This window comes from Sylvia atricapilla, chromosome 9 (assembly GCF_009819655.1).
Source record: "Sylvia atricapilla isolate bSylAtr1 chromosome 9, bSylAtr1.pri, whole genome shotgun sequence".
In the NCBI taxonomy this organism is placed as follows: Eukaryota; Metazoa; Chordata; class Aves; order Passeriformes; family Sylviidae; genus Sylvia; species Sylvia atricapilla.
The window spans coordinates 19,182,640-19,195,828 of NC_089148.1; the positions used below are offsets into that span (position 1 = coordinate 19,182,640).

Below are 13,189 nucleotides of genomic sequence, written 5' to 3' on the forward strand. Positions count from 1 at the left end.
GGAGCCTGGCTGTTCTTTTTATGGACCAGCACCTATATTTCTCAACTGCATTAAATTAGCCTGCAATTTTATTAAGTGAGCAGTCTCAGTAATTAATAGTTACAAACATCCAACCGCATTCCAAATTTTAAAGAAATCTGGGTTGCCTACCACTTCACCAGAATGTGAATATCTTGGATGTCTTTATATTATACCAGTAAACAGAAGTATATGACACTTACACTGAAATTACATGTGAGAAAGAGACATATTTAAGGCAGACAAATATTTGCACAATACAGCTAGGAAAAACTGCAGTCACAGCTTTAGCATGCTTGAAGAGGTTTCTTTCAAAGCCTCTATTAAATGTATGCTGCTGCAATATAGTAAAAAGAGTAATAAAGATAACTTACAGGAGGTCCAGTTTCCCCCTTTGGACCTCTGACACTTCCCCTTTCAAACATTTTGCCAAGATCTTCATAGTCATAAGCATAATTATCAATACCATTTTCATAACTGTTTTCTGTGTGGTAAGTCTCATCAGCATCAAATGCACCTTCCTGCCCCAGATGGAGTTGATTATCCAGAGGGAGTTCAGCAGGCAAACTGTACAGGGTTGTGTTGAAGATTTCCTGCTTTTTGTTTCGTTCATCTAAATGCTGTTTTGCTTTTCCCATTCCCTTGCTTTTAGTTTTACTCTGTTTTACAAGGGAGATCAGGGAAGGCTCACTATATCTGCCTGCATCTTCTGCGGTATTAGCTGAACTATTTGGATATGATCCTGCAGGGTTTTTAGTGATGTTTCTTTTTCTGTTCATCTCCTGCTGCTGAAGAGCCAAATCAATGTTCTCCTGGAGTTTTGTTTGAGGCCAAGCTTCCAATAACAGAGGTTTGGTCTCTGCAAACTCCCGTACAGAGGCATTTCTTAACTCAGAGTGGTCTGGTAGAAAGTGAATCTGAGCAATGCCGGTAACAGGCATGTTTGATACTTCTTTCCATCTATTAGCTGATATATCTTCCTGGTTTTCCTCATCAATGATCATCTTTGAGAAGACATCCAGCCCATCAGACACAAGTGAAGCCCCATGCAGAGATCGATAGGTTTCAGCCTGGCGACACTGCTTTTTCACATATTTACAATAGTTTGCAGAGGCTTCTGCAGAGGGAATAATATCAAGCTGACATATAATTCCTTCAAAGCTGACAGAGTGAGAGTTCATCCTTCCCAGGGTAAATATACCCTCTGAATCAAATGTCTCCACTTCAGAAAGTACTTCACTGCTGTAGTACTTGTTTCCACACTCAGCAAACATTGAGACAGTCTTGTCCCCAACGCCAATGGCAAACGAATGCCATTGTTCATTATGAACACAATAATCAAAGTACACGGGCTGCTTGCCTCCAGTGTACACGGCTATCTTTCTCGGTAGCAGCTGGACACCAAACTGCAGTCTGCTTTTGTTCCTAACACTAAAAAGAAAAGCATTGCTGACTCTGTAAGAGTACAAGCCAACCAATAAGGTGAACTGATGCCTTGGAATCGATGGTATGACTTGAGTGACAGGGGCCTCAATACATGCATCATTACTTAGCACCACTCCTGATGCTGTTAGACGAACACCCTGAGGTAACAGAGAGGATGCTGAGGGCACTGTTGACTCTGATGGCTCTTGGACGTCTCTCACAAGGCCTAGTTGATGAAGAACATCTATTGCTGTAAAAAGAAATAAAGGCACAATGTTGATTCAATTCACAAGCTCACACATTCAGATTCATATAAACAAATGCACACACAACATTTTAACAACTCTGTACCTCTCAGACCATATACACTTCATGTAGTAAGGCCACCAAATCCCTAGTGGAAGGCACTGATCTTTCACATAGATCAAACAAATATTTAAAGCCAGAGCAAAATTTCCATCTTAATAAAAACAGCCAAACTAAACAAACACACAGAAAGGCCCACAAAATGCCCATTGTAGGTTAATTCACTAAACAAAGTGAAAAATCCTCATTTGCTCTCTTCTAACTTTCCAGTGATCAGTGAATACACTTTGGTTAATTCCTTATTTATTTAATTAATCCTGTCTACTCTTTAAGCAGAGAATTACTTCTTCTTAGAAAACTTTTTCTTCTGCAAGAAACCCTCTGTAATAAATCCATGCTGTTCCTCTGAATTCCTTCAGGAATATATGAAGACACTGTTATATCCCTTACAATGCAGCTGAAACACTAAGAAGGCTCAAGTGGGAGCTAAACCACACATTCCCAGGAGTCTTTTTGTAGGATCTCAAAATAAGAGCATTTATGGCATTGATTGATGATAGAAGTGCCTGTCTGAGTGTTTGTGAAAGGTGCAGAAATATTGGAGCTGTTGAATCAAAATGCAATCACAGAAATACGGAATGAGAAGATTAGGAACTAAACATATGACATGGGAATAGGAACTACATTTGCTTGGCCTAGAGACAGTAAGATTTGGTGGAATCTAAATAAAATTACATAAATTTTACATAAATTTTTACAAAAATTACATAAATAAAATCTAAATAAAATAAAATACAGCCTCTACTGAGGCTGTAGAAAAACAGAGAAAAGTTGAGGAGTAACAAGCTGCAGTACAAGAAATTTCAGCTCTGTACAAAGAAAAAGAATTCTCACTGCAAAAGTGGTGAAGTGCTGGACCAGGGGGCAGAGACACTGGGTAATCTCCATTCTTGGAGATGATCAAAGACCAACTGAACAGGACCCAACAACCTGAGGTAGCTTCAACATTGATCCCGACCTCAGCAGCAGTTAGGACCAGATGACTTCAAGGTCTCCCTAACCTAAATTTTGGGATTTTTTTCACTAGGGGAAACTGAAGACTAGTTTTCATAAACAGCATTGCACAGCAGCATACGATATCATCTGTTTCCACCTCTCACTGGAACAACTTCAGTGAAACACCTATATTAAAAATCACTTGTAGTATCTAATAGTTGCACTGATCAAATAAGCCTGGCTGGGCAGACACAGGCACTTCCTACAGCATTTGGCTAAGGCTACTTTTGCTATGGACATGCTTATACTAAGTAAATAAAACTTCTACATGGCACAACAAAAATTCAGAGTAATGAAGAAAAGTTAAGGATTTGCTGCTATATTAGAAAAAAAGAACCACTGAAACAAATGGATGTTTACGCTTTAAGTGGAAAAAAGGTTTCCTTTCCCAGCTTCCCTTTCTCTGTTTACTAAATGTATTCATAGCAAACTTTAAGAATAGACAGATGTTGGCTTAGTTTCAGTGATAAATTATGAGAAGTGCCTGAGATTTCCTTGAGAGTGATTTATAAGTTGGAACCAAAAGCATCAACCTGAATGCACTGCACATCTTGAAAATTAATTACACACCTTGTAGTGTTTCTAGTCATGTTTGAGATTCACAGATGGGCCAAGATTATCCTGGCGAGTAGCCAGTGCAGACGGAGGTATGGAGAAAGAATATTTCTGCAGAAAGCCCTGTATATGCCAATTTCTCAAGATGTTTTTCCTCAGAGCAATTAATTCACTATGGCTGTATTTTTATCTGTCAGGCTGATAATAGAGGCTGGGTTATAGTAGAGCTCTGAAGCACAGTGCATCTGCTAATGAACCACCACACTTTCCCAGGACCCTTCCTGCCTGGTCTGCCTCTGGCTCTGGAGGAGAAAGCTGTGCTTGCACAGCCCTTGAGAAAGGAAGCTGGGAAGAAACACAGGTCCTGAGCTCTGGGCAATGCAATGTTACATATGTAAATAGTCCCCAAGGCAGAATACACTGCTCCACTACTTCTGTGCACTGCTTGGGCCAGCTGACTGCATAAGAACAGCTGCTGGTACAACCTAAGGTTGTGTCTAAATAGCACATCCTAACCTGAAAAATTGGGCAAGGAATAGTATTTTAAAAAAAAATTAATTACATATTTTTACTTAAAAATAGTAATGCACACAATCTATCCAAAGCATTATAAATTCAAGTATAAAATAAAAAGCTTAAAGTGGTTAATAGCTTAAGATAGCTTAAAAATTACATTATAGTCTATCACTACTAAATGGCAAACTGCCAGCAAAATTGTCAAATTTTTGGTAGTTCTGATTTGAAAAGAACACAAAGTTCAAAAGTTATTTTTAAAAAATCATCAGTGAGCATGATGAGGAATAACACTATTTTTTTTTCTATGCTGCAAATAGATTTCTGCAAACAATGACAGGTCTTGAGAGAACTAAAAACAAATAAATATTGTGTGAAAAGTTACATCAAAAAAATAAGTATGAAGGAATTATTCCTTGTTAACTTGCTGCCTGTTAACCCACTGTCAAGCCAAAAGGCCGTTCCAAACATTTTTGGCCAGTCATTTCACTTCTGGTCCAACATGCATTTTTATTTTAAGGCTTTCAGAAGCTCTTGGCAGCACACAGGATTTTGGGAGCAGGCAACCCTCTCATTCTTCCTCCCAGCATGACAACCACTATTTGCTTTACCTTTCAGTTGTCAGTTTTCTTTGTTTACCCATGTCTGCAAAACATCTGTCTTCACTTACTGCTTATTCAACCCATTAATCCCCCAAAGTGTAACAGCTCAACTTCTTGAAGGAAAGCTTGTTTTGTGTTTTTGGTGTCAAGTGCTTTCTTCCACCTTCTAGGAGATCTTTAAAAATTCAATCTTACTACATCATGAGGAAAGGTAAAACCTAGCACCAGCTTTGGCAAAAAGCCTTCTGACCCTTGTGTGGCACAAAAATAACCCCAAAAAGGAATTGGGGGGACGAAGGGATTTGGCTATTGGATTGTTTCACACACATATTCCATTCAGTCCATTTTGTTCATTTCCCACATTGCTCCACACTCACTACTACGAAGGCAGAATCTCTAAGATGCTTTCCCTGTTTCAACAATATTAGTATACACATTTCTCCCTTTTCCCGTGTGGATAAAGGAAAAGACAAGGGCCATTCATCAATCAGCTCCACGGGAGCCAAGAGCAATGACTCATCAGATTGCATGTTCTCTAGGTGATGATGCATCTGCATCTGGGTACATTAAGATACCTGGCTGCAAGAAATGCTCTCCTGGATGGGAGATCAGATGAGTGGCATAGGAAAGCCAGACATTAATTCTACATGTCCTTGAGCCCCATTCAAAGTACTATTCCTAAAGACTGCGACTGTATCTTTACATATACCTCACTGAACATGATTTATAGCAGAATACCACACTGAACAATGTGTATCTTCTCAGGTAAAGCATACAGAGGGTTTCTCCTCAACTCAGGAGAGAAGGCATGTCAATTAGCTAGCATCTTCATGTTTGGCAGAATATTCTTTTTTTCAAAATACAATTGTCAAGAAAGTTTAAAAACCAAAGCATTAACATGTTCCTAAATGGGCAAGCAATCCTGCTCCTGGACAAACACTAAGCACCACGAATGCAATAATGCAGCTCTGCAAATTATATACTGAAACTGAAGGATATTCTTGAAATGTTCTTTTTTTTTTTTTTTCCTGATGAGGTTTCCTTCTCTGAACTGCCTTTTCCAACTTTGTTTACACACTGTGCAAATAAAATGCAAGAGGCACCAAATTCACTCATGGGAAGAAAGTCGCATCAAGGTTCGATATATCATTTTGACCCCAAGCAAGCATTTAAAGAAAATAATGCCATGTATGGCACTTGTGCATCAAGGATGAGAGGAGTTTCCATGCAGTAAGCCTACCCATATGGCTATCTAGAAATGCTATAGAATAACGATAGTAACAATAACAACAAAAAAATAACAGAAAAAAGGAAAATCCTTTATCTGCTGGTAACAAAATAAAAATTAATTCAATATAAGCACGTTAGGACTGGAGGCTTTACCCCATTTCTGCAAAGCCCTGTGCATAGGGGCATTCTCAGGCAAGAGGCAGGTAAGAGTCAGCCTCCAGCCACTCCCCTGGGTTGCTGTGCCCCCAGTCCTGCAGCTTTCACAGCCTCGCCTGAAGGTTCAGTAGAAAAGAAATTCTCAGGCTGAGGGACGGGAGAAGTGAGAGTAAACGTTTCTTTTTTTTTGCAGAGGAGGAGAGTGGGCTGGAGGGATGAAGACACTCAAATTGTTACCACACAGCAGTCTCTGGCATCTGCCACCTGCTCCTGCTACACAAGCAAACTGCAAACTACCTCCCTAAAACTGCCTCTTCCCTTTCCATCCCTGCAGGCCTGGAGCAGGGCAGGCCACACACATTTAACAGCGCTGCCCCTCCTCCAATGAGAACTTGGCTCGGCTATTGTAAAAATCCGGGGAAATCCCATCATCACAAAAGCATATGGCCCCCATTGAGCTGGATGTGAAAAATCAACAACCAGACTTACCAGGCAAGCAATGGGCAACATTGGAGGGCAAAACTACAAAGGCAACAGGGGGAAGCAAACCAAAAAATTCACAACTGAAGGAAAAATCAAGTTTTGCCAATCTCTGGCAATGACAAGCAGAAAAAAACACATTGGTGAGAATAATGGTGGGAGGCCGCTGAGATATCCCAGAGGGCTCTAGCAAAACATTATCAGGGATGAGTCTTAACCACGCAACCCCTCTGTTTGTATTCAGATGAGTATTTGCAGTTACACACTCACCAGCCAAGGATGACCTACTTCATGCTTCACCTGTACAGCAAAGGACCGTGGTGGAGAACTGATGCTGCCATTCCCATGGCAAATAAGAAGGGACTAAATGGCACGTTAGCCTCCATCACTTCGGGATGCTATCATTCCCACAGCAGTCTCCAGAGCAAGCTGCACATCTGGTGCTGTTATAACAGCTGGCAGATTAAAAAAGAAACTAAACAACACAACCCTATTTCCTCACAATATCAGCATCTGAATGCAAAGCCAAATGAATACCAAATTTCACATTTTGCTTTAGCGATGCCAGTCTTTATTATGCACAGTGGTTTGCCTGCCTTAAGTGCAAAGGTAACTCAGTCATAGCTTGCCACCCCCAAGGACACCCACTTGCAGTGAAGACACAATCAAAGCCTTTTCACTGTACAAGGCTTCTTTTTCATGAAGAGCTTGCTTAAATATGTAAGCAATTTCACAGACAGAAAATCTGAGTAATTTTCGAAAGGTCATCTTTTCCAAACTGGTTCTTTAAACTTTTGCTCTCATTATGCTCCAATTGGTATTTTAAGTCATATGAATTAATGAACTGAACCTAAGGTCACAAGTAACAACAGCCATTTACTCTTTTCATCTACTAACAAATTACACAAATGTCCTGTTATAAACAAAGCGTTCTCACCTTGTTTGGGTACTTGTGCAACACCCACAGCTACACATGTCGCAATAAAAAGGAGAGTTTTCCTAAAAGGGAAAGAAAAGAAAAAAACATATGAGGAAACATCTATAGCTTCACAACTCCAAGGAATTAGAAACCTGATTCAAGATCTAAATGGCAGGATACCACTGACTTCAGCAAGTCCTGAATCAAAGCCATCATACTGTACAACTTTCCACTGACACTGAGAAGGCATTTCACACAAAAAAAATCGAGGTTGCGTATGCCCTCATATATAGCACATATATTTTACACTGGTTTTTATTAATAAAATGACTGCATCTGCTTTATATTTGCTCGCAGCAGCTTTCAAATATGAATGCTGCTCTGTAGTAAATTTCTTCCTGGAAAGAAAAAAGTTATCATAAAGAAATCATAAAATAAACTACAAGTTAATTCTTGTAGAGATCATTAGATACTTTAGATCTCCTACCAGTCTTTTCACTAGATCACATCATCTTCCCCTAAGTGAAAATGCCGTGTCAAACTTTTGCTTTTGAGTTATAAAATTTTATGACGCTACAAGCAAGTCATGCTCTTCACAAAGTAAAAAAATCCCATTACATTTCAACTTAAGACTCCATGCTCAGGTAGGAAATGTGATAGTGATAGTTATCATAGGCTCACTGCCCTGGTTTCATTCAGGGAGATAATTTTCTTCTTAGTAGCAGTTGGAGTATTCTGTTTTGGATTTAGTATAAAAATAATATTGATAGCACACTGAGGTTCCAGTTTTTCCAACAAACATATATAAGGTTGATCTAGATTATGTACTCAAAATTCACTTTAGAAGTGTTGAATGTTGTACAAACTACATTTTCATTGTGTTTAAGAACAAATTGTCTGCTGTTTCTTAATTATCGTATTAGCCAGATTAACATCTAATCACTTTCTTATCAGTGACTGAATCTTTTAAAAAATGAGAAATATACTTTCTGTTAATGTTGGACAACCAGACACAGATGCATGTAACAATTATAGTAATCTCTATCTACTTGGTTCTAAGAAGAAATATTTCAAAAATATCAGAAATATAGTTCGGATACTAACTACTCAACTCACTCTGAAGCCCCAGCTCAAGCCTCTTGCTCATTAATGCATATAACCTCAATGATTTTTCATAAGGTAGAATACTAGAGTGACTAAAAATGTTTCCTGGACCAGGTCAGAGAGCACTCGAATATCTGGAATCAAGTGTATTTGAAAGTAACACAGTTGCAACTAAGCACATCTAACTTCATGTCGTCTAATTTTGCCAGCTAATTAGTCAGATTTTCACATAAAAAAAAGGTAGGAGAAAAACACTACCCCTTGATACAGGAGGAACATATGGTTTAAACAGAAAGATACATGAGTACATATGCATACACACACGTACAGCAGTATTTAGTGAAAAATCTTGCTGATTCTTTAAAGGGTTTGGAATTCAAACATTTCAGAAACATACAAGTGCATGAAAACCACAGAGCAATAACCTGGTTTTATCAAGTGGATTTGTACATCGTGAGGGCTTAGATTTTGGCAAACAGAACAAATGAATAATAAGGAATAATAAGGCACAATAGTCATCATTGCCAATGTAAAATGATAGATACATCATGCCTTTGAGACAAAAATGCACAGAACATATAGGATATTCAAAAATATGCATCAGTGCTTCAGCTCTGATCACAGAGGGAGAGAAAGGTGGAAACTATGCTTTACACATCCCAACGTGCTTGTAGGGGCATGTTCTTTAATTAACCACCACTAAAGTCCTGAGCTATTCCTCCCTCCAAGCTCTCTCCTGCTACAGCCATGAAATGTCTACTGGAGCAGTTCTGCCACTCCCAAAAAAGACCTAATACTGACTGTTGTCCAAACAGCTCATCCAGTACAGGACACTCACTTCAATTTCCTCAGAGTTCTAAAGACCAGAATTCAAGTTCAAAGTTTCTGCATCACAAAATGCATCATCTTTTGATCAAATGAGAAGCTCAGTGACAGGAGATAGCTGTGCCAGAAAGTCAGTCCATGAATTGCACTGCATCAACTAAAACTCAGGACAACCTTTTATTTGACCCTTATTATTTTCAAAGGTGCAAAAAGGATTTGCCACTAAAAATCACATGAAACATTTTAGCTAGCTACAAAATAAGGATGCTCAAAGAACCCCAGAGCCCAAAATTCAAAGATGACTCCTCCAATAATTACAACAGCCTCTTCTACTACACCACCCAGGTACAAAGTTGTGTGTGTCAGGTACCTGCCTCTGTCACTTACCAGCAAACATTGTAGGAAAGCAAGAAATTCCCAAATGTTCCCAGGGCTGTAAATTATGCAGATGTAACTGGATATACAGAAACATTTAGTAAGAAGTAAAGACAAACCTCTGGCTTACACAGTGTTCTGCAGCTAATGTCAAGAACAGATGAGGTATCAACTAAGAGAAAAAACAGGGACCAGACAACCATAGTGCTGAGGGTCCTCTAACGTGTGAGAAAAGTGAGACTTCCTTCTATATTTTTCACAAGTAAAATGTTTTGTAAATTAAATCATGTGCAACATAATCCACGCAAACTCTCCCTCTTGGTTGAGATCACTACTCTGTACATTTGCAGAGCAGTCAGTTCTCAGTCTTCACACTCACACCAGCACAGCCACTAAGACACCAGGCTCTCTGCTGCATAATGTGGATGTGGTGTGACCCATCATCTGCCATAGCTGCATGGAGCTTGGCTCCTTATCTCAGCTGAGTCCACAGCCCCTGGAGGTGTTGGGACATGACAATACAAAAATGCACAATCATGTGGCATGGAAGACTTCAGCTTACCCAAATGCTGGCTATTTTTACCTCATTTAACATCACACCTGAAGCTGTTCCAATACCTAGCCTTTAGGGCACAGCCAAGGGATATCTCAAACTTCCTCCCCTTCTCCTACATTCCCATCTGCTCTATTTTACATGCAAGCATATGCTGGGGGCCACTATTGAATCATTTTGTAGGAAGGCACTACCAAATACGATTGAGTTATTCTACCACTTAAAACTGAATTTATCTTTCTGATAATCTTTGACATCTTGTGGCCATTTACCTCTTCCTACAGAGCGAACAGCAACTATCCATGGTGGTTTTTTGCATTAGGGATGATGGATGGATGAGAAAACTGATAAGCTTCAAAGCAAGTTGTGGGAAGCTATAATAAAAAATTCCCCCCTCTGAAGACTACTCAGCAGCATACAGAACTTAAGTCTGGTCAGTGCACAGCAGTAGCCTCTTCATTCCAGCCTATGCTTCCTAACTCTCAAGTTTAAAGGAAGAAATATCAATAGCTGGTGGCTAAGAAAGACAAATAAAGCTGTATGACTGCCACAGGTGCATTCAGTCCTGCAATCCTCAGGGATGATGGTTTAAACACCAGCACCTGCCCACACACATTGCTTCACTGGATCTGTCTGGGGATCTGCTGAGGAGGATGGCACAGTTTGGGTCCATCAAGCTTGAGAAGGGCTTTGGAAAGGTCACAGCACATTATGGACAGGGTTGCCCTGGAACTCTCAAAGACCTCAATATATTTTAAACCTTATCTTTCAAGATATAAAAAGAAATATAACCTTCTTTGCTGCTATAATGAAATTAGCCAGCAGGTCAAGTGCTGCTTCCCAGATTTTAAAAACCTACTAATAACACAGTTTGAGGGAACACAACAGCCTGCAGAACCTCTCTGACGTGACACTCACATGCCCTTTGGTCACAGATGGCACCATGAAATTAGCCAGCAAGGGGGCAAGCTCCTGAATCCTTTGCCAAATTTCAAAATTTGAACGAATGGGAAATATGAGATGAGGCAAGAGGTAGAGGAGCAGTAGCCTAAGAGGAGTCTTAGAACAGGGCTGGGGTTCACAGAAAGGAAACTCCCTGCCTGGTGGCCCCTTCTTTGGACAGCATCTGGCTTAAAATGAGAAATTACCACACCTAGAAGAACAGTCAACTGTGTTAGCATGTCTAAAATTAAAAAAAAAAAATTGAAAATATGTGATTTTAAAACAGTTTTACAAACAAATCTCTGAGGGCTTACACTACTTCTCTTCTCCAGATAGCATACAACATGTTTTTTCTGTATGAAGGTAAAAGTATACAGCTTGAGTTCCTACTCATGTGAAATACTCTTCTTTCATAGGGTTTATCTCTGTATATTTTGTAGATCATTCTTCAAACATACTACAACTTAGTGCTTGTAAGAAACAAGGGTGAAACAAGGCTGTTCATATTTTAAATATTCTATCAATGAATGAGGAGAGAGATTTACAAGTCAAGCAGCTGTTTTATTTATTTAACCTGCTAGAGACACTGCTGCACAGGCCTGACCTAATGGTATATCAACAAAAAGGTGGTTGAAGTTGCAAGGGATTTACTGGTTTGACTTATTCTAAGGAAACCTGATCCTTTTGTGAGGAATTCTGTTTTCTTAATTCCAGCAAGTGACCAGGCTACTCGCTCTCTATAGAAGTAAATTAGAGAAACATTAAAGAAGCATATACACATGCATTCTGAACCTATCTCAGATTTTGAACTTGAGTAAACTGCCTCTCCTCTACTGTACCTCTTTCCTGTAATGCAATTTATGTTTCTCCATCAGCAACACCCCTTTACAGATTTCAAATAAAACTGTTCTTTGAATTTGCATTCAGACAGTCCTGAAGAAGTCCCAAGGACACAGCCATTAAAAACACATCTCCTGGGAAGGCCATCCTCAGGCAGCTCCTTAAGTGCTCCCAAGCATTCCACTACATCCAGATTATACACCAAGTACACTTCAGCAGCATAATTCTCACTACAACACTAAACAAATTCTTCTGTCCCGCTCAGAACGCTCAGTAAAGACACAGGCAAAACAAAATCATCCCTTTACAAAAGGAGTCATATACAAATAACCCCTGTGATATCGTTACAACCATCATAAATTCACAGTCATTTTACCGAGGCTGCTTTTAGGTAAACTGTAGAGAGCAGAGCTCTACCTTCGCATCACAGGTGAGGATGAGTTAGAAATACCTCAGCCAATTACAAAAGCATGTGAATACAGAGCAGCCCATCGGGCTATCTTTGGTATTAAGAGAGTAGCCTTAGGTTGGTAGCGTAAATTCTACGCGCTTTTGCGTTTGCTCGTTTAGCGCGTTTTACTAGCCAGGTACCAAAGAGGCGCAAGAGTTGCCAGGTTACTGCGGGCACTGCGGAGCGCCGGGCCCCGGGATCCTCGTTCCCCTTCGGGGATCGGAGGGCACTGCCCCTTGGGTCAGGCTGTCCCCGCTCCCCGGGGACACCAGAGCCAGGCTGCCCGCTGTGGGCTCGGGAGAGAGAAGGACGACACGAAGGTGCCGCACGGGACAGGGCGCATCCAGAAGGACACCAGGAGTTCAGAGGAGAGAGAGACAGAAGCAGCCAGAGATACAGGCGGTCTCCGTCCAGGCAGCCAGCACTCCGCCGATCCGCCGGGGGCATCGGGGACCCCGCGGGGCTGGCGCTCGGAAGGTAGGGCTGGGGACACTGCCCTCCGGGGTCGTGCTCCCCTGCCCGCGGCGGGAGCCGAGCCGCAGCCCCATCCCCTGCCCGGCCCCTCGGAGGGGTGGCGGTGCGGTGCGCCCCGTCTCGCCGCGCCGGCTCCCGCTTACGTTTGTGCCGCGGGAGAGATGCGTCCTCGCCTTGTCCTCTCGGCTCCCAAATGCATTTGTATGCATTTGCCCGGGCAGCGGAGATCCGAGGGAAAGCCGAGCGCCGCGCCGCCGCAGGGTCAGCTCTTGTCCATGAAAGCCCGCCGGCCCCGAGGTCTCCGCCGAGCTCCGCGCAAGCCCGAGGGCGGCCCGGCCCGCGTACAGCCCGCGGGGGCGGGCGCG

The 13,189-nt window shown here is 41.3% G+C and overlaps 1 protein-coding gene across 1 annotated transcript in view; it reads right to left on the bottom strand.

The window, feature by feature from the left end:
- COL24A1 (collagen type XXIV alpha 1 chain) overlaps positions 1–13,189 on the bottom strand; it is a 122,456-nt gene extending 109,267 nt beyond the window's left edge. Inside the window, exons 1-3 of the mRNA XM_066325158.1 lie at positions 12,968–13,189; positions 7,279–7,340; positions 393–1,693 (exon numbers count right to left, since the gene is read on the bottom strand). Of these exons, the coding sequence (XP_066181255.1) occupies positions 393–1,693; positions 7,279–7,340; positions 12,968–13,023 (1,419 nt within the window). The 5' untranslated portion in view covers positions 13,024–13,189. The remainder of the gene's footprint in view (positions 1–392; positions 1,694–7,278; positions 7,341–12,967) is intronic.